The sequence below is a fragment of the Myotis brandtii genome, unplaced genomic scaffold (assembly GCF_000412655.1).
Source record: "Myotis brandtii unplaced genomic scaffold, ASM41265v1 scaffold355, whole genome shotgun sequence".
Classification (NCBI taxonomy): domain Eukaryota; kingdom Metazoa; phylum Chordata; class Mammalia; order Chiroptera; family Vespertilionidae; genus Myotis; species Myotis brandtii.
Window position 1 is genome coordinate 2,180,271 of NW_005363642.1, and position 22,406 is coordinate 2,202,676.

At 41.5% G+C, this 22,406-nt stretch overlaps 1 protein-coding gene across 1 annotated transcript in view; it reads left to right on the plus strand.

Annotated features, from left to right (window-relative positions):
• The window catches only part of GRIN2A (glutamate receptor, ionotropic, N-methyl D-aspartate 2A), a 379,799-nt gene that overhangs the window by 245,355 nt on the left and 112,038 nt on the right, over nucleotides 1-22,406 (plus strand). Inside the window, exon 4 of the mRNA XM_005871756.2 lies at nucleotides 17,346-17,460. Coding sequence (XP_005871818.1) covers nucleotides 17,346-17,460 — 115 coding nt within the window. The remainder of the gene's footprint in view (nucleotides 1-17,345; nucleotides 17,461-22,406) is intronic.

Here is a 22,406-nt window from a genome sequence, read left to right on the forward strand (position 1 = left end):
CATCGATCAGCTGCCTCCTGCACACCTCCCACTGGGGATGTGCCCGCAACCAAGGTACATGCCCTTGACCGGAATCGAACCTGGGACCTCTCAGTCCACAGGCCGACACTCTATCCACTGAACCAAACCGGTCAGGGCAATACTATCTTTATTAAGTGTGATTTTATTCCAGTTGCAACTAAATTTTCTTCTATTTATTTCTCTAACAATTTTCTTCCCAATTTAGTTATAAATATTAACAGAACAATTTTCTTTTACCTTCTTCCCTGTGCTATTGCCATTATTATAGATCTCCAGGCATGAAACTTGGGTGAGCACCCCTCTTCTTACTGTGATTCATTGACATCCCAGGTGTGGCTCTGAGATCTTTAATTCCTTTTAAGGCAGTGAAAGAGCCTGAAGAAAGGTGGCTTTAGAGAAAGATGTAGCCAGTAAAAGGCTTGGGGAGATAGTGTTATGCCGGAGTCCATTCATTGTCTTCACTAGCTGAGTTTAGACAGAGACTCCCCCAAAAGCTCAAAATAACTATTTTTTAAATTGATTTCAGAAAGAGGGAGAGAGAGAAACATCAATGTGAGAGAGAGACATCCATCGGTTGCCTCCCACATGTGTCCTGACCTGGGATCAAACCCACCACCTGTGGATGCACGGGATGACACTCCAACCAACTCAACCACACTGGCCAGGGCTAAAATGAACTCTTTAAAGCTATTTAGAGCCCTAGCTGGTTTGGCTCAGTGGATAGAGCGTCGGTCTGTGGACTCAAGGGTCCCAGGTTCGATTCCGGTCAAGGGCATATGCCCAGGTTGCAGGCTTGATCCCTAGTAGGGGGCGTGCAGAAGGCAGCCAATCAATGATTCTCTCTCATCATTGATGTTTTTATCTCTCTCTTCCTCTCCCTTCCTTTCTGAAATCAATAAAAATATATATATTTTTAAAAGCTATTTGGAAAACAAGTAGGAAGAGGAGCTAAAGAAAATCAAAACCTATATTCTTTCTATCATTTATACAAAGAAAAAACCCAAACCTTTCTTGATCTCTCGGTTTCTTTGCTTGTTCGGAGGTAAACACAGCATTTTCTTCCCCACCAAGAAAGTGGCCTAGCAATTATGGGCAACTATATGACTCTCAGGGCAGGGAGTGGGGCTGCAAAGCTGAGTCTTTGGGGACGCATTTCCACCCCAGAAATCTGTGGCAGGACATGAAACATTGTTACTGCTGGATGCACATAGGATGCCAGGTTCCACTGTGAGACTGGGCAGCGTCCAGGCTGCTGCTTTCGCCAGGATATATTTACTCTGTCCTGATGGTCCTGAGGTGCCGTCCAGCACACCGGGGCAGTGTCCACGCTGCCGAGGACTCCAGCTCTGGCCAGATGAAAACCTGCTCCTGTGCATTTAGCAAATGGTCACTGATCACCTGCCATATGCTGGATGCGGTGCTCGGGGTGCGGGCCATGTGGCGACAACTCAGACACGGTCCCTGTTCCCCCAGAGTTTACCCTCTAGCAAAGGAAATGGTATGTGTGTGTGTGTGTGTGTGTGAGAGAGAGAGAGAGAGAGAGAGAGAGAGAGAGAGAGAGGGAGAGGAAGAGAGAGAGAGACTCTATAATAACAAGGTGGAATGGGAGATGCAGAGGAAGTGATGGGGCTTCTGAGGAGGGAGTGAGACCTTTGGGAAGAGGTGAACTCTGTGCTTAGTTTTGGAAGGTCTGAATGTGTGACTATTTAGGGGAGAAAAATATTTTACATTAATTAAGATATTTGTGATTTTAAGCAATAGAAAACCATTTCTCATTAACTTAAGCAAAAACAAAAGAATTTATTCCTTCATTCAACTGGAAAGGTTGGGGGTGTGCCTGTTATCTGGCACATCTAGATCCAGCCCCAAATGATATCTTCAGTTCTTTCTCCCTCTCTCTCTCTTTCTCCCTCCTATGTTCCTCTCCATTAGGGCTCATTGTCCCCACCTCACACCATGAGATAGGAAAGCATCATCTAAAATAGGTCTGAATTCACCAACTTTTGTCACTGTATCTCCTTAGGTCAAGAGAGATAGTTATCTCCTTTAGCTGCAAGAGAATGTTCTCAGAGAAGAAATCTGATTGGATGAGCCTGAGTCCTTTGCCCACCCCTGAAGGAATCACTGTGGCCAGAGACACTCCTATTGGCCAGGAAGGTGGAGGATCTATTACCAGGAAATGAAAGCAGCCAGAAATAACGGTGATTACTGCTTTCCCAGTGGGAAAAAAGTGTAGGAGCAAGAGCCAGGAAGTGGGATATCATCAGGCTTTAGCAGGAGACCATGAAATGCTTGGGTTTGCTCCAAAGCGGGATACATAAAGAACAGTTGTGGGAAGTAAGGGTGGAAGTTAAAATTGGCTAAGGAGTCTGGATTTTTATCTCTGGACAATAGGGAGTCATTTAAGGCTTTGGAGCAGAATTCTACATAATCAGCACTAACAGTTTAAGATCCTTTACCTGGAAGGTGGGTTTATTAATATGAAGGATGATATATAAGGAATCTGGAGACTAGGTACGATATAATAGTCCAGGTAGGAACAAAGTGAATATTACTTAAGTTATTTTGGCGGTAAGTGACATAAATGAACTCTGATTAGCTTAATTTAAACAAAAGGAGGTAGTGAAGAGGGAACGATAGAAAATATATTGGGACTATCAGAGGATCTTTAAAAATCAAAGGAGAAGTTGAGCAGCCAAGGTTTGGAAAGGTCAGAAGGCGAGGCACCATTCATTGGTGGGGTAAAGTTATTATCTATCACCTTGGTCCAGATCCCAAAACTTGTGGTCTCTGTTTCACCCATAAAGTTTCAAAATTCCAGGAGAGAGACTCTGATGGACCCAGCTTGGAACAGGTGCACCCCTCCCCCACCAGATCTGGTTTTTTTTATGGCGGGGGAGGGGGGATGGTGGGAAGCCTAGATGTTCAGGTGTATGTAGTGGGGAGGGCTTTTCCTAAGAAGAGGGCTTTTTGTATGTCAGTAAGCCACCCTACAAGGGATGCAATCATAGAAGAAAGCCTGCGTTTTTCTTAGAGGAAGAAACACAGATATTCTTACGTTTGAATAGAAATCAGATTTCAAAGAAGTGACCAGTAGGTTTGTTTTATTTCATTTAGAGTGGTGTTTTTAAATGACTTTGAATGAATGCCTCTAGCTGGTGTTTTTCCCACTGTCTGTAATCTTGCACCTGGCCCGTTTCACTCATGGATGTTACCTTCTCTGTCTGGGAAAGCATGAGAGTTTTTTATTCCGCCTGAGAACTCAACTTGGTGCTTATCCTTAAGGTAGAAATGGAGTAACGGAAAACTAACCAGTTTTCTGATGGATTAGGTCCTCCTGCTAATGATCCTATAGCACCAGGGGCTTTCGTTGCAAATATATTTTCATTTATTGTAATTATTTATATGTTTGTAATTATTTCCTGATGATAACTGTTTCCCCTTAAATTCTAAATGACTTTGGGGAAAGGACCACATCTACTCAATTAATATTTGTTTGAATTGATGTGTTTGTTAAGAAATGGACTTGAAGCCTTTTTGTAGATGTGCTTTTGAGATGTTGCTTAGTGGACCCAACTCTTAATTTATGGTTCTGGTTTTAGCATTGAGTGTTCCATGACCCAGGAAACCCCGGATAATTGTTCACACTACTTATGGATCTCAATCAAGAAACTGTATTGTTATAGGACCTCATCTAACTCTTAGCACTACTGCCATGAAACTATGTGGTTTCTATGCACTGAATGCTTGTGTCCCCCCTCCCCCAAATTTATATATTGAAACTATAATCTCCAATGTGCTGTTATTTGGAGATGGGGCCTTTGGACGGTAATTAGGGTTAGATGAGGTCAGGAGGATGGGGCCCCTATGTTGGGATTAGTGCCCTTATAGAAGAGGAAGAGTCATGAGATCTATCTCTTTAACCATGTGAGCTCACAACAAGAGACTGTTTGTAAACCAGGAAGTGGGCTCTCACCAGAACTCAAATCTGCCAGGCCTTGATCTTGGACTTCCAGCCTCTAGAACTGTGAGAGAGAAATACTTGTTGTTTAAGCCATCCAGTCTATGGTAGTTGGTAGCAGCCAGAACTGACTGAGACAGTGGCTTATGCCCACTGACACAGGAGTGAGCCGAATCTCAGAGAACTTGGGTGATTTGTTTAAGGGTAAAGTGCCAATAATAATGGATTTAAAACTCAACTTCAACTTGTCTATCTCTAAATCTGCTCTTCTCTCTACTCTGTTCCCAGAGTTCAAAGTACTAGGTTAGGAACTCTTGTCCTCAAGGAGTTTATAATCTAGCAAAAGTGATAAAGTTGTGCAGGCTATGAATAATACAAGTCTAGAAGTCTCCCTTTGCATCATATTCACCAAAGATTTATGTTTTATATTCACAACTCTGGCAGTATCTGGTTGTATTTGGCAGGGTCCTCCACAGAAACAGAGCTAATAAGATATATAGATATAGATTAGATATAGATATAGATATAGATATAGATATAGATATAGAGATTTATTATGAAGGATTGGCTCACATGATTATGGGGGATGAGAAGTCCCAAGATCTGACATCTTCTGGCTGGAGATGTAGATCTAGTCCAAACCTGAAGGCCTGAGAACCAGGGCCAGTGGTGTAAGTCCCAGTCCAAGTCCAAAAGCCAGAGAACCAGGAGCAATGATGTCAAGGCCAGGAACAAATGGACATTTGAGCTCAAGCAGAGAAAACAAATTCATTTTTTCTCTGCCTTCTGTTCTATTTGGATCCTCAAGGGATCAGATGGTGCTCACCCACATTGATTAGAATTATCTTCTTTTTTTAAAAAAAATCCTCACTAGATGATTTTTTTTAAATTGATTTTAGAGAGAGAGGAAGGGGGAGAGAGAAAGAGAAACACCAATGTGAGAGCAAAACATCGATCAGTTGCCTCCCATACTCACCCTGATAGGGAATCAAACCCACAACTTAGGTATATGCCCTGACCAGGAATTGAACCCGCACCTTTTGGTGTATGGGATGATGCCCCTGCCAACTGAGCCGCCTGACCAGGGTGAGTTATCTTCTTTACTCACTCTACCAATTCAAACACTAATCTCTTCCAGACACTCTCACTGACACACCCAGAAATAACGTTTTACAAGCTATCCAGGCATCCCTTCGCCCAATCACATAAAATTCACCACCACAAAGGTCTTCAAAAAAGGTGCTTTTAAAAATTCTTTCCAACTGGATGGGACTATACATGAACAATGAAGGTGTATTCTAAGAGAGGAACATACCACATACGGTGTAGAGGCTGAGAATTGGGAAAGAACATATCTGATTTGGAGGAATTGGGTAAGACTTGGTTGGCAGGCTTTGAAATGATCATGAGGGGTGGCCAATAAACATGATGTAGAGCAGGGGTGGGGAACCTTTTTTCTGCAAGTGCCATTTGGATAGTTACAACATCATTTGCCGGCCATACAGAATTATCAACTTAAAACTTAGCCTGCCTTATTTGGTCAAACATGTAATTAACTCACTCCTAATGCCTTGGCAGGGCCAGACAAATGATTTCTGGGGCCTTCATTCCCCACCCCTGATGAAGAGGATGGAAAGGATTTATATCTACAGAACATAATGTACACAAACACACGTGGCCCGGCTTGTCATCCCCACTCAGTCCTGTGTTTGGTGTTAAGTGGGCAAAACGTAGTCCTGAGGTGAAGATTAATGAACTGCATTTCGAATTGAGTCAATAAATGTTGAGCATGCTGTGCCCGACAGCATGGTGTTAGAGAAATATGAACGACTAAAGCCAAGATCTGATCTTTGCTTCTGGTGAGACCAAATGTGTGGATGAGAAATCCTTAGAAGAACAGTAGGGGATGACGTATTGCTAAGGACTATAACATGCGGTATGGATTAAAAGGTAAGATTATCAGGAAACGCCATGTGGCAGAAATGGAGCTTGAAATTAGACTTGCCAAAATAAAATGAGGATTGGGTTTAGATTGAACATAATGAGGAGGGAAGGCATTCTCGGTGAGAGGAACAGCATATACCAGGAGACGGGGGTAGGACCAAATATAGGATTATATATTGGGAGGGAGAACAGGAGATAGGATCAAATATTGCAGAGCTGGAAGGAAACAAAGAATATGTAGTGCCATGCCCATAGTTTTCAGAGAAGGTTAACTGAGGTGCAGAGAAGCCAAATAGCTGGCACAGCTTAATTCAAAGTCTTGGAATCCATTTTGGTTCAGATAGTCAATCGACCTCTTAATCCAGCAAGGATTAATGTCGTTTTTAAGTGACACAAAACCCCAAACATAAAAGTGGCTTAAACAAGATAGGCATTGAGTTCTCTTTCCTGCAAAAGAAGTTCAGAGGTGGCCCAGCGCTTGTGTGGTGCTCCATGGTGTCAGGGACCCCGGCTGCTTCTGCCTTGTGACTCTGCCACCTCAGTTGGTGGCTTTGCTTAACGGTGACCGAGATGTGGCTGTTTGGGCTCCAGCGATCACGTCTGTGCCTCGCAGCCAGCAGGAAGGAGGATGGAGCAGAGAAGGGCCCATTCCCTCCCCATGAGATACTTCCTATAAGTTACACATGTCCTATCTTCTCTCTTCTATTGGACAGAACATAGTCACATGGTCATGCCTAGCTCCAAGGAAGGCTGGGAAATGTAAAGTTTACGATAAAAGGCTATGTGCCAGCTAAATATGGGGGTTTCTATTCCTAAGGCAGAAGAGAGAGAGAGGATATTGATGGACAAACAAGTGTCTGACACCCTCTGTAGCCTTTGGCACCAACCTCAAATCCTCTAAGCTTTTGTTCTTTCTCTGTAAAATGGGAAAGTCCACACTTAGTCCACACTTAGGGTGAAAAAGTTCGTGAACATATGGAAAATATCTGGTACTACACTTAGCACGTCTTAGGTGCCAAATACATTTTAGTCCCTTTCTTTAAGAAGTTGCTATTAGTCACATATACAGGGAGGTGGGACAAGATCCTAGATCTCCTTATCTGAAGACCAGAATCCCTCCTGTGCATCAGCATGGGGGGCAAGTTTCTTAATTGTTTTCTGGCTTATTTGTTTAAATAACTGATACAAGCAGATTTTTCCCAAATAGTAATTTAAAGGAAGTCCAATATATTAAAGATTCAAGCAGAGGTGGAAATCCTAGAAGCCTAGTGCCTTCACCCCAACATCCCCTCTGACTTTGAGTTACCTCATCAGATCCCCAGTGATCCACGGAACACAGACTGACACCCACTGGATGGAGGGATAAGTAGGACTCATTGGCAGAGGGCAAGAGAACGTGACAAAGAACAGAGACTTTTCATCCCTTCGGTGAACAGGCATTGAACATCTCCTCTTCACCAGGCACTGTTCCAGGTTCTGGAATGTTGATACAGCCGAGAACAACATAAACAATTTCCCTGTTCTCCTAGGGCCTATATTCCAGGGTGGGATGCCCAGAAATTCTTGGATAAAATCACACCTTGAATTGACCCATATCTTCTCATTCTATAAATTATTGGGGGGTAGGGAGGCAACATTTATGCACAACTGCCTGTTTGCGATCCCAAATAATTTGGAAGCATAGACGCAGGTGAGCTCACAGAAACTGCTTTTCACATTACCTCATTTTTGTGGCTCTCTTGGAATAGATGCTCATTACAAGGATGGTTCCATTGATCTCAGTTCCAAATGATTAGATGAGGCAGGTGTTAGAGGTGAATGGTGATATATTTGGAGCTATTTTGAGAGTGTTACAAAATACTATCCAGAACTTCAAGATTGCCCAGATATCCAACCAGGTTCCTGAAAGAACCACACACATAAGGAACGAGAGGAGAGTGAGGTTCTGAGAACCACTTTAGTAATGGACACTCAGGCTTCCAATAACTCCTGATGAGGTAGAATTAGGACATGCATCTTAGACCCTACTCTATATGTCCTGCTCCCCGTGTAAACCTTTGGCCACATGGTTCAGGTGTGCTGCCTGCTGGGGGAGGGTCTGGGAGGGAAAAGGGTCATATTTATAGAGTAAGCTTTGTGCTAACTTACTACAAGTTTCAGACTTAGACGTTGTATTACAAAAGACAGCATGTGGAACATGTCCCCTAAAGTCACCTTTGTCTGAGGTGCGCTCACCAAATAGAGACGAGAAACCAGGAGAGGTGCAGGGCAGGCTGGCACCGAGTCACCACCCTTGCGCCATAGCCTGGTCTGGGGGTACTGAGGGCTCTGAGCTATCAGATTAGCTCCTCCTCTTTCCTTGGGGCGGCGGCCTAGGGGGCTCATTGTCTCCCTTGGGGGACTGGAATCAGCAGCCACAACAACCCTCCAACATCTAAAAGAAAGTCTTTAATCTCAAATTTTAGGAGAAGAAAAGATAATTATGTAAAACCATGGCAACTGCTACCATCATTTGTTATGTGACAAACACTTTGCCGGCCACATTACATACCTTATCTCATTAAATGCCATCTAATTTATCCCTATAATTACACAGTGATGTGGCTATTATAACCTCACTTTTACAGAAGAGGAAATGGATGCTCTGAGAACTTATACTTGCCTGAGATTGAAAGCCACAGAGCTGAAGTCTAACCCAGGCTCTCAGATTCCAAAGCCAACATCTTGCAGAGTTGCCTGTCTGAAGTTGCTGCACAGGAAATAAGCATTGGATGAGCAATTTCCTGGAGGCCTCTGTCTGCTCATTCATTTAGTCAACAAATACTTTTCAGAGCTTCTTGCAAGATACACATTCTCTAAGGTGTTTTAGAATCGCAGCGATCAAACAAGGATCCCTGCCTTATGGATCATACCATCTCCTGTTCGAATTATTTTTAAAAAATTCAGTATTGCTCGGCCAGGACAATTAACATTATTTCGTATTGCTCAGTATTGCTCAGCCAGGACAACTAACATTATTTTGTGTTCCTTGGCCACAGTAAGGTTGGAGTTGAAAGAATAAATACTCCCCTCTTTTTTAAAGCCCAGTTCTTTCTTTTTTTTTATGATGCCGTTCCTGGGTCTGTTTTGGATGACGCTGGGCTAGAAAATGCAGGTCTGTGTGTTCAAGTTATTACATTTCTGTCCTGACATTTAAGTCTCAGCTCTGTGGCCATGCCTTCAATAATTGTTCAGAAGAAATGGGAAACCACCAAGGAGTATAAGAAACTGAGCGCTGGGCAAAACGGAAAGTGCATTCATTCAGAAACTTGCTGAAAAGAAATGTGCAAGGGTGTGTCTGGGGAAGGGGCAGTGCAGGAGTTGGGAACTGAAGGGTGATAGCTCCATGCCTCTGTTCTAAGGAGAGGGGAGGGTTCATGTCCATAAGGGAATGCAGATGCAAGGGTGCTAAGTGAGACAGCAAAGGCGAGGGGATTTTAAACCTACAAGAGAAAACTGGGAAGAGCAAACCCATGGGAAAAAATGATAGTGTCTTGAGAACTTAAAAGAGGTTAAGAAACCAGTGACTCTTTGGAAAAAAAAAAGCACCAAACCAAAACAAAAAACACACATGTAAATTAAATGATAAATGAAAAATGGTGACACCCAAAGCACTTCAAAGAGGTATTTAAGGGATAGTGTGATTTGGGAAAAGGCCCCGGGGAATGTGGCAAATGGCAAAGCAGATGGAAAATTAACCCAAAATTGAGAAACACTAAATGGGTTATGGTGGCATTTATGAAACAGTAAGAGAATTAACGTCTGAAGGGAAATGGCGAATAATAAATATGTCTAGAGAACATGCCAAATAATCAGATTTTGGAAGTTAAAGGAGACTTACCACTGTAAGGCAAAAGAGAGAAAATAGAAATCTGGAGGAATGAGACATTTTAAGTAAAGTTGAAGGAGCTGATGGGGCCCATATGCAGTTGGCTATTGATGAAAGGACAGAGGGACCCTGGACATGAGTGTACTGAGTGGCAGTGGTAAGCGTGGTTTTAGAAAGATCAGCTTGCATTTGGGGTGGAGTGTTCGAAAACATGGCAAGGTAAAACAACAGTAAAAAAATGCACTGAAAATTTATCTAAATGTTAGCTGCTATTTATTAGGCAACAGCTGCGTACTAGGCAGTGTGCTGAGCATTTTACGTGCACTATCGCTAATCCCACTCCAAACCTGGGAGGTAGGTATGTGTTATATTAAACCATATGAAAATGTCATGGCTAGTTCATATGGTTTAACCTGATCTGTTTTTACAAAGAAGGAAATGGAAGCTAGGAGGATGTTAAATACACTGTCCAAAATGACGTATCTGGGCAGTGGTGGAGCCGGTTTGTAATCCACGATGTAGAAATAGCAGTTCGTTCTTTCATCCATCCTGAGTATGTTCATTCAGCACCAGCTATGTGCCAGACACTCTATCTACAGCACTAACCAGGGCAGATGCAGTCGCTGCCTTCATGATGCATACTGTCTATTGGTTTCATAAGAACCACACTCACCAAAGCCAGTCTAGAGCAGCTGTCCAATAGACAGATCCCGAGAGCCACAAGTCATCTTAAATTTTCTGGCAGCAGTTTAAACAAGTAAAAGCTAATTTTAGTAATAGATTTTATTGTACCCAATAGGTCTAAACTCTTTGACATGAAATCAATATCAAATTACTGAAAAACTCTTTTACACAATTTTTTAATACAAAGTCTTCCAAGTCTAGTGTGTATCATGCCCTTATGGCACATCTCTATTCAGACTAATAATGTTTTCAAGTGCTCAGTAGTTGGTGGCTACCAAATTAGACAGTGCAGTTCTAGACAGAACATGACATTCTGGTCCAATTTTTAGTAGTCATAATTATACAGGAAAAATGGCCTACCTGTTTCTCAGTGTTCTTTCTGATCCCCACACACAACATCATAGGGCACGAATTGCAAGCAAGTAATGTTTCCTTCACTTGGACTTTAGCTTCATACCCCTAAGACTAGACACCAAAGGAAACTTGTATGTAAGTCATATACAGGGTGGGCAAAAGTAGGTACGCAAGACACAGAGTTTATTCTTGTATTATTAGTTATTAATTATCTTGTTATTTTTTATACGAACAACTGTAAACCTACCTTTGCCCAAACCTGTAGGTTTGCACACTTTTTGGTTTAGTGTTGGGTATATCACTAACAATAAAACACAACTACTTGACACTTTACCATCAATGGGTGATGATGACATAGAAGTGGACCCTCTGCAAACCATCAGAGCCCCCCCCTTCTACATTTTCCCAGCTTTCTTTCATGTATTTATTGCTCCTGATAGAAATTTTAAAAGTGTAATTTGAAGCTTAGCAGCAGCCAGAATTTCTCATTTTTTATCTGGTCACTAAATATTTATTATCAATTTTTGAGAAGTAAACAAACCAGTGATAAAACTTTATTGTTTAATACAAGTGCCCAGCAGGTGTTAATGGGAACTAAGCAATGGGGTGTGCAATGATATTTCCCTAGTAAAGAATTTTGCTCTGGAACAAGTTTAAATGGGAAGAAAGCCCAAGGAAATATGGATTGTCCTTCCTAGAAATTGGATGGGGGAATTGAAGGTAATAGGTACTTGCTCCCTGCCAACTTTATAATGAAATTACCATTCAGCAAAAATCTGTGTTAGAGTTGTTGTTTTTTTCCTCCCAAGGGACTGAAGATCCTAATAAAAAAGAAAGAGAAGGAAGAAGACAATATTAACACTGAGTATATGGACTCATTGATCCAGAATATTGAATTTTAAAGGAACAGAGAAAAATCTGAAGCATAAGAATTTCCATATAATCATTCCCATAAAATCTGAAGAAGAGTGATTGCATCTAAATAATCACCCTGCTAATTCCATCTAATTGCACTACAAATGGGAGAAAAGGGAATGAGTGGAGGAAACAGAGATGGGGAATTAAAGAAGAAGGGGTTCAAGTAAATTCAACTGGGTACCTGGGTACTCAACAGCACATGCTGGCTCCTTGATTAAAGTGGTGACTGTGACCTTTAGTTCATACAACATAGCCCTGTGGATGACTCTCTCCAAGACACATGTCTAAGTCAAACCGAAAACATTTGTTCTCTGGTCTGCCTTTTCCAAACAGATAACATATGGAGTATTTCCAAACCTCTTGATAATCAAAAGTTTTTCCATTTCGCCCAAATATAGGGCATTAGGTACATCCAACCTGAACTCTATTTATCTCAAAGTGTTGGATAAGCAACACCTGGATTGGAGCTCATTGATTCAATAAAAATAAAAATAAAATTTAGTGAATTAGCTGGCCTAACTATGAGTTTGGGAGCAGCTACAAAGTGGCTTGGTAACAGATTTTCTCTAGCCCAGGTAAGGGACACTGATGGTCTTCCTCTGAGTCTTTATGTTGAAATTTCATGAACAGAGTTCCATCCTGTTCCATGGTTCTGTGGCCTTTGAAAGGACACCGGTGGTCTTTGAATATTTATGCTGAAATTCCATGAACAGAGTTCCATCCTGTTTCCTGGTTCTATGCCTTTGACTTGGCAGTTTTCTCCATGCGGTGCATCTCCTTTCCCTCCCCTTGCCGTTCACCTGGCCAGCCCTTGCTCTTCTTCCCGACACAACCCAAACACCTGCCACTGTTTCCTCATTTCAGCCCGGCCTCCACAATAGAATTGGCCATCTATTCCTTATGTGCTTCACCAGCCTACTTAGTACATATCTCTAATTTTATACTTACTGCTTTTTTAAAAATTGATTTTAGACAGAAGGAGAGAGAAAGTGTGTGTATGTGTGTGTGACAGAGAGAGAGAGAGAGAGAGAGAGAGAGAGAGAGAGAGAGAGAGAGATATGTAAGAGAGAGATATCAATCAGTTGCTTTCTGCACACGGTCCAACCAACCCAAAATCTAGGTACAGTGGGGCCTTGACTTACGAGTTTAATTCGTTCCAAGACCGAGCTCGTTAAGGAGCTCGTTAACTCAAATTACTCTATCAACTCAATGCAAAAAATCTGCCGAGAGATAGCTGGTATCTCAAAAAACTCGTTAGTCGGGACACTTGTAAGTCAAGGCCCTACTGTATGTGCCCTGCCTGATCAGGAATTGAGCCCACCACCTTTTGGTGCATAAAATGATGCTCCAAACAACTGAGCCACACTGGCCAGGGCTACTTACTGTTCTTTATTGCAGTCATTTGTTGCAGATATATAGGGTGTTCCTAAAAATGTATATACACTTTGAATGATTATAAAGTTAGTGTTTATTAACATACAGTTCATGTTCAAAATTTAAAAGAATCTACAGAAATGAATAATTTTTTTTTTGTCAACACCTGTTTTCAAACTGATGGCCATTCTGGTCCAGGCACTGCTAACACAAAGCAATGGAGTCACAAATGTCAAGAATCATTGCATTTGGTATTTGTGTTTCCTTAATTTGTCAACTGTTTCCAGTTTTGTATTGTACACTTTATGTTTATGTATCCCCATAAATTTCCTTTGTTCAAAGCTTAGTCTGGCTTCACCCATTATTTCAAATCAGTTGAACCTTAAAAGGAATGAAAATTAAGTGAGTTATCAGCTTTGAATAATTATAAAGGCAGTATTTGTACTTCAACTGAGTTTTAAACTTCCAGTAACATTTTATGATCAACTAGAGGCCCGGTGCATGAATTCATGCAAGAGTGGGGTCCGGCCAGGGGGAGGAGCTGCGGGAGGGCTCCCAAGGCATGTCTGGCCCATCTCACTCTGAACAGCAGCAAGCTAACCTACTGGTTGGAATGTCTGCTCCCTGGTGGTCAGGGCACATCATAGTGACTGGTCAACCAGTCAATTGTCTGCCTCCTGATGGTCAGTGCATGTCATAGCCAGTGTTGAGCAGCCTTAGGATATCATTAGTCTATTATGCTTTGATTGGTTGAATGAATGACCGGATACTTCACATATTAGGCTTTTATTATATAGGATTTCCTTTGTTCAAAGCTTAGACTGGCTGAAAAGAAAGAAACATCAATTGAGCTATCAGCTGTTAAAGTGTGTATACATATTTTTGGCACACTCTGTATACTTGCTTATTTTTGTACTACTTTCCTAGCATGGTTCTTGGTATGGGATGTGATAAATAGTAGGTATTCAAAATGTCTATTAGATGGGTGGATGGATGTATTGAGGGATTGATGGTCATGGATGGGTGGATGGCACTTCTGGTGATGATCTATCAACACACTCTACCACCAAACATTCATTCCGCTCAATGGTGTGCCAGATAATGTGATAGAGCCAAAAATAACCATGGGGAACAAAACCAAAATAGTTAACTTGGAAATAGCTTAATTTAGACCCCAGTTAGTACTTTGAAAGCTGGCTGATAATGAGGAACTTGACCAAATTCCCAATCCACGCAAATTGTCTTCTCAAGGGTCTCAGTCAGGGAGTGTGAAGTGGAACACTCCTTAAATGTGCTGCCTGGACCGCATCCATTCAGTTCATCAAATACAGCCAGGAAGCAGCAAAGGATAAAACGTCGACAACAACAACAACCCAGCTCTGATTATCGAGATAATGAATGTTTTTTTAACCGTAAACAAAAATGTTGAAGTTGTCTTCAAATGCAAAGAAGCATTTTTACTTCTGCTTCTATTGGCAACACATCTGAGTGCATCATACCTCCCCTTAAAACCTTTCATGAATCCCCACAGCCTTCTGAACAAAATCCAAACCCTCAGGGTGTCATCCAAGGTCCCTTACGATCTGGCTTCAGAGATTCTCTCCAGACAAATCCCACTGCCCGTCAGCCTTCCTAAGCGAGTCCCTACTTCCTCTCACATATGTCACTCCCTTTGTTGATTTTTCTTTACTTAAGATTATTCCCCTGCTCAGAATTCTTTTATCCTGAATTTCCTCAATCCCTTCACTCCTCATGATTCCCCAAGAATCCTTCCCTAAATCCCTTAGGTTGAGTTAGGGGTCATTCTCCATGTTCTAACAATTTCTCACACTTACTGTCCATCAGTACACAAGCGACATTCTAGTGTGATTATTGTTTATGTATTTGTGTCACTGAATTATAAGAATGTGGGTAAGAGGGAAGACGGACACTGTGTTTTTTATTTCTTATCTATAGGACTCACCATAAGGCCTGACACATAATAGACATTCAGTAATAGTTGTTGAATCAATAAATGTTCTTACTAGAAAATGATCTGAGATGCCTCAAATGCACCAAATAAAATAGTGATTACTCTGCTGCTTCTTCTAAAATAGCAGTGCTTTATGCTAAAAACAGTATTTCTGTTAAAAATGGAAAGTATTTGCATAACTTTGGAGACTACAAAGATACACAAAAGAAAATAAAAAGTACCTATAAAATTTCCATGCACAGACAAGCTCTATCTTTATCCTCTTTTCTGCTTGATTAACGTTAAATACTGCCCATTTTTCCATGCCATTAGCTTATCTTTAAAAACATGATTTTTTCTTTTTATTTATTTAAAATTTGTCTTTATTGTTGAAAGTATCACAGATGTTCACCCTTTTTTCCTGATCTCCTACACCCTGCACCCACCCCCGCAATGACCCTTCTAGTGCATTGAATGGATACACAGTCCTTGTTCTTTGACTTTGCCCAGTTTCTTCATCTTGCCATTGGAGAACTGATTCTCCCCCCGCCCCCGCCACACACACACACAACACAGCCAGATCTTCCGCAGCAGGACGGCCTAGGGCAGACAGTTAGGTCGATCTTTCATTTTGGAATTTTTCTGTAGTCTAGTATTCCTCTTTAATATTTTACGACTTTATCTACCTTTAGTGTCAAAAGAATATAAACCAAGAAAATGCTATGACTTTGAGATACTGTGTCTGTCTGGGAAGTGTTTGAATGCTTCAATCCAACATACTTTATTCATTGAGTGTTTGTTTAGTGGTGTGTTTTTGTGGAAGTCGTTACCAACATCACATTTTTCTCAAGTTGCAAGAAAATGTGGACCTTTGGGGACTCCCAACCCAAAGGCTGGGAGATGAGCCCTGCCTTGCCTCCCCACCTGCGTCAACCTTACTGCAGGCGAGGTGGCTTTGAGGAGTGGTGGCGATAAGAGTGTTGTAAGACAGACAGATGCCACCTGCAATGAAAATACCTATGCCAAAAGCTGACTGCAGAGATATTATATAAGAAAGATACTGAGGCGTTGTCCTTAATAACCTATTTCCCTTGCCCTCACATCTAATCCATCACCAAATACCTCCACTTGGTCCTATTGGTTGCTGCTCCTACTCTCCCTTCTCTTTCTTCAGGGCCACAACAGGACCAAAGCCAACATCAAATCTAACGTGGCTAATAAGTACACAGTAACCAAGCCCTCTATATGCACTCTGGTCCCCTTCAAATCCATTCTGTACACAGCCTTCAAGTCATGTTATACAAGGAAAGTCTGATTATATCACCTTCCTAATTAAAACTTTCATTGTCTTCCATTATTTTAAAACCAGATGGAACTCCTTAACATGGCCTGAAAAGCTTTGCATTGTTTGCATCATCTCAGTCACCCCACACCCTGCATTTTCCTGTCTCTCTCAGCTTCATCCTCACAGGTTTACATTCAATCCCTCGTACGCACTACCACAGGGCTTTTGCACATGATGTTCCCTTTGCCTGGAACATGCTTACATCTTTTCTAGTTAATGCTGACTCATTCAGGGCCAGCTGCTCTTCCTTACAGAAGTCTTGTCTGATGACTTGTTTCACTTTCACCTAGCACGCCCACCTTGCCATTGTAACGCTGACATAGATCTGTAATTACTCAATTAATGCCTATACTTTCCCTTAGACCAGTGGTCGGCAAACTCATTAGTCAACAGAGCCAAATATCAACAGTACAACGATTGAAATTTCTTTTGAGAGCCAAATTTTTTAAACTTAAACTATATAGGTAGGTACATTGTTATTAACTTAATTAGGGTACTCCTAAGCTGGCCTTTGCTAAAAACATCCTCAATCTGATTGAGGTACTTTCGTTGAGGTCGACCCCTTCCAACTCTCTCATCCACACTCGTCTTGTATACTTGTTTTTTTTTAAGGTCATTTGAACAAGGTATATGGATCTGGCAGGACAGAAAGACTCCATTCATGTGCTAATTACAGTCAGTCACTAAAGCCTGTACAGGATTGGGCATTCTGAGAATGAGTATAGGCTCATGGAAAAGCGCCTGGTCAGGGGGCAGTGCCGGCATGTCTACTAATCCTTCCACACATGGAGGCTGCTTGAGATGGGGATGGCGTCGTGAGTGTACGCTTTTTCACTGTTACCCTGATGGGTGGCATCCATCCATTGGTTTGACACCTGTCTTCTTCTTTCCTAAAAACATTGTCTTTCTCTCTTCCTCTTTCTAGATTTATGGTCAATGTGACATGGGATGGCAAAGACCTGTCCTTCACTGAGGAGGGCTACCAGGTGCACCCCAGGCTGGTGGTGATTGTGCTGAACAAGGACCGAGAGTGGGAAAAGGTGAGTGTTCTGTGTGCTGAACGTGAGGGAGGGAAGAGAGCCTGGGAAACCAAGGGCTCGAATTACTTCTTTTCCCAAATCACTTCCCATTGAGCTGCTCCAGGTCCCATCCCAAGCAACTGCCTTTGGAACAAGGCAGCCAAATATTGTAAGATGCAATGTTTGCATCCTTCAGCTACACTGTTAATTGTGTGCTGCTCTCTCTGCCGGGTCTCAACCCTCAGGAGGAAGGGTCCTTGAAGGACCTAGGATAATTTCAAGGCGGTGAGATTTTGTTCACATCGTTGCAGTAGCAGATGTTGACTCTATAGCAGTGATCACACCAGTTTGCCTAAACCTCATAATTGTGTTTCATGTTGACACATTTAAGCATCTGGATGAAACCCCTATATTTTCATTTACTTAGTCTTTTATTTTAAATCAACTAATTTCCAAAATTTAAGTGTGCCGCGTCTATAAAGCATAGGTTGAAAAGGAAGGTTATATTGTTTGTAAAGCACATTTTCTAGTACATATATATTAACTGTAAAAAATCACTGTGCATAGAAACAATCATCTCACATACCATCTAAACCACGTCCTGAGACAGAGAGGGGGGACTTCACAGGGATTTACGGTTGATGTCATGCATACAATGACAATATCTGTCCTGGTTGCACTCTCTCCTTCCTCCTAATTGAACTCTCAAATTAGTCACCACAATATCATATGAAGAATGAAATAAAAGAGACTGAAAAGGAAGCCTATATTGTTATCTCGTCTTTTTTGACAAGCAATGCATGACCCCAAATTACTTCAGCAGCTTTATCTCCAATTTGCTCATCAGATGGAGACCTGAGAGACTCTAGGGGAGCAGGACGATACCCGGTGTAGTGTGGGTACCATACTATAGTTAACAAGGTCAGAAGAAAATACTGTACAACCATAGCATTGACTTTGGCGGGGTGGGGTAGGGGTTAAGGGCAGATTCCCAGAAGGAAATGATGAAACTTTGGAAGATTTTGACTACTGCATAGGCAGCTACAAAACACACATTCCTGCTAGTGCACTTGGAAAATTCACCAACTAGACCAATCCTACATAAGACAAGTTTAAATATATTTTAAAAGATTGAAATAATCCAGAATGCATTTTTTTGACCACCACAGCATTAAAATAAAAATTAGTAACAAAAATATATCTAGAAAATCAATAGATGTTTGGAAATTAGGGAACACACTTCTAAATAATCCATGCATCAAAGAAGAATTCAAAAAGACATTAGAAAGTATTTTTGATGGAATGACAATGAAAATACAACATATCAAAATTGGAACAGTAAAGTTGATGATGTGCTAAGAGAGAAATTCATTAAATAAGACATGTTTAAATATATTTTAAAAGATTGAAATAATCCAGAATGCATTTTTTTGACCACCACAGCATTAAAATAAAAATTAATAACAAAAATATATCTAGAAAATCAATACAAGTTTGGAAATTATGGAACACACTTCTAAATAATCCACGCATCAAAGAAGAATTCAAAAAGACATTAGAAAGTATATTTGATGGAATGACAATGAAAATACAACATATCAAAATTGGAACAATAAAGTTGATGATGTGCTAAGAGAGAAATTCATAGCTTTAAATGTTTATAATAAAAAAAGGAAAATGAAAAGTCAATGATTTAAGCTTCTTCATTAAGAAGCTAGAAAAACAAGAGTAAACACAATGAAGTAGAAGGAAGGAAATAATAAACATAAGAGTAAAAATTGACAAAGTAGAGCACAATATGGAGACATAATCGAACAAAGCCAAAAGTGAGTTCTTTGAAAAGATTAAGAAAATTCATAATTCCTAGCAAGAATGATCATACAAAAAAGGGAAAACATAAGTACTAAAAACCAATACTAAAAATGCAAGAGGGGATATCATCACAGACATTACATATCCCACAGACATTAAAATTATTTTTTCTTTTTAAAAATATATATTTATATTTATTTCAGAGAGAGAAAGGCAGAGAGAGAGAGAGAGAAACATCAATGATGAGAAAGAATCATTGATTGGCTGCCTCCTGCACACCCCCTACTGGGATTGAGCCTGCAACCTGGGCTTGTGCACTTACTGGGAATTGAACCCTGACATCTTTGTTCATAGGTCAATGGTCAACCACTGAGCAACACTGGCCAGGCAACATTAAAATTATGAAAATGTTATGCCAACAAATATGTCAATGTAGATAAATGGGCAAATTACTTGAAAAACCCATAATTTTCCAATATAGACACACAAAAAAATGGACAATCTGAATAGCTCTAAATTTGCTAAGAAATTTAATTCATAACTAAAGACCAGCCCATTTAAACAAGAAAAAAAAAACAAACCCTGGCCTAGATGGCTTCACTGTGAATTCTACCAAGATTTTAAAAAGGAATAACACCAAACTACACAGTTTTTCAATATATTAGTAGTCATCATGCAGCAATATATTAAAAAGGATACTTATCGTGGATAAGTGAAACTTACCTTAAGAATGCAAGCTTGGTAAAGCAGAAACTTATATGGTCATCTCAATAGATGCAGCAAAAGCGTTAGGCAAAATTCAATGTCCATTCACAATAAAAAAGGTAGATCTCTCGATCTGATAAAGGTTATCTATGAAAACCATATAACTAACATGTTGTCTAATGATGAAATAATAAAAATAGATCTACAAATATACATCATTCAAATTGTTTGGTGAATAATTATGACAATGGGGGATAGGAAAGTCTTTTTAATAAATGGTACTAGATCAACAGGATAGATGCAGCAAAAGCGTTAGGCAAAAATTCAATGTCCATTCACAATAAAGAAGGTAGATCTCTCGATCTGATAAAGGTTATCTATGAAAACCATATAACTAACATATTGTCTAATGATGAAATAATGAAAATAGATCTACAAATATACATTCAAATTGTTTGGTGAATAATTATGACAATGGGGGATAGGAAAGTCTTTTTAATAAATGGTACTAGATCAACAGGATATCTGTAATGAAAAAAATAATAAACATTGACCTCACACTATACATAAAAAAATAAGTTAAAATAAATTTCAAACTGAAATGTAAGAGCTAAAAGTATAAAGTTTGTAGAAGAAAATATGTGAGGATATTTTTGTAATCTGAGAAAGCAGAATTCAAAAGGCAATATACATACAGTAAAAGTAATAAATTGGCCTCCGTCAAAATTTAAAACTTTCATGTTAAAAATGAAAAAGGTAAGCCACAAACTGGGGGGAAAAATACACACACACACACACACACACACACACACACAACACACACTAGAGGCCCGGTGCACAAAATTCATGCATAGGTGCAGCCCCTAGGCCTGACCTGCAATTGACGTGTGAGCATCTGGTGTAGAAGGGCAGGTCCCAGTTGACCTCTGGGCTCTGGGCAACACCTGGGCCCCAGGGCCCCTACCCGCTCCCCTCCACCTGAGTCATTGGGCTCCCCTCCCGGCTCACTCAGTGCCTGGGAGCTGGGAAGCAGCCCCACCCGCCGCTGCTGCTGCTGGTCTCCCATCTGCGGGGTGATCGGTGGAGCGATCAGTGGACCTCACTCGCACCTACCTTGGCATGGTGCCACCCCCTCACCTGCTCCACCATCCTGCCTCTCGTTGGGGCCCATTGGAGCTGGCAGCACCTCCACTGCAGCCCACTGCCAGCGCTGTGTCGCCGTTGCCGGCTGTGTTCCACGCCTCCCCCTAGTGGTCAGTGCACATCATAGTGAGCGGTCAAACTCTCAGTTGAACTCCTGGTTGAGGGGACAATTTGTATATTAGGCTTTTATTATATAGGATATATATTTTATAATATACTAGGGGCCCAATGCATGAATTCGTGCACCTTGAAAGGAACTATGGGCTGCGAGGCTGCGGTGGGCACAGGGGTGGGTCTCGGCCCATCCTGTGCACCCCCACCCGGCCCCTCCCGCTACAGCTACTATCCCCTGTCTGCTGGCAGCCCCACTCCTGTCATTGCCGCTCCCATGCGCTGATGGCACCAGCCCTGCTTGCACCTGCTGCCAGCGCAGAGCTATTGGGGCTGACACCAGCAGTGGGTGCGAGCAGCAGCTGCTGCCCTGATCATCCCTCAGGATCAGGGGGAGGTGGAGAACCCCTCAGGGGCGATCAGGGCCGGCAGCCGCCACTCACACCTTCTGACAGCACCGAGCGATCAGGGCCAGCGCCAGGCATCGGCAGTGGGTGCGAGTGGCAGCTCCAGCGCTGACAGTGGGTGTGAGCAGGGCCAACACCAGCAACAGGTGCAAGCACCTGGCGGGACCGCAGTGCATGTGAGCAAAGAATTTTCAGTAACCACCAGAGGCTCGCCCCGATGATAGAAACCAGAGCCCTGCCTTGGTTTGGTGCCCCTGCTCACCTGCTCCACCATCTTGCCATGGCCAATGCTCGCCATGTTCCGTGCTCTGCCGCCTGCTGCCGATGCCAGCCATGTTCCACGTGTGCCCCCTGGTGGTCAGCGCACATCACAGTGACTGGTTATTCAGTTGTTCAGTTGTTCCACCGTTCGGTCTATTTGCATACTAGAGTTTTATATATATAGATATTAAACAAAGGACTCATATCCAGAATATATAAAGAACTTAAGTCAATAATGAAAAGAACAAAAAGAAATTAAATGTGGAAATTGATTTAAGCATGAAAACATGCTTAACATCTTTGACATCAGTGAGATAGCACTTAACACACCCTGAATGGCTAAAATGAAGAAGAATGACAAGTGTTGGTAAGGATAGGGAGCTACTGAATATCTTATATATTGCTGGGGGCAATGTAACTTTCAACAACGGTGGAAAAGTATTTAGCAGTTTCTTACAAAGTAAAATGCAGACAAACCTTTTGATCCAGCCATTTCACTCCTAGGTATTTGCTGCAAAGAAATGTAAA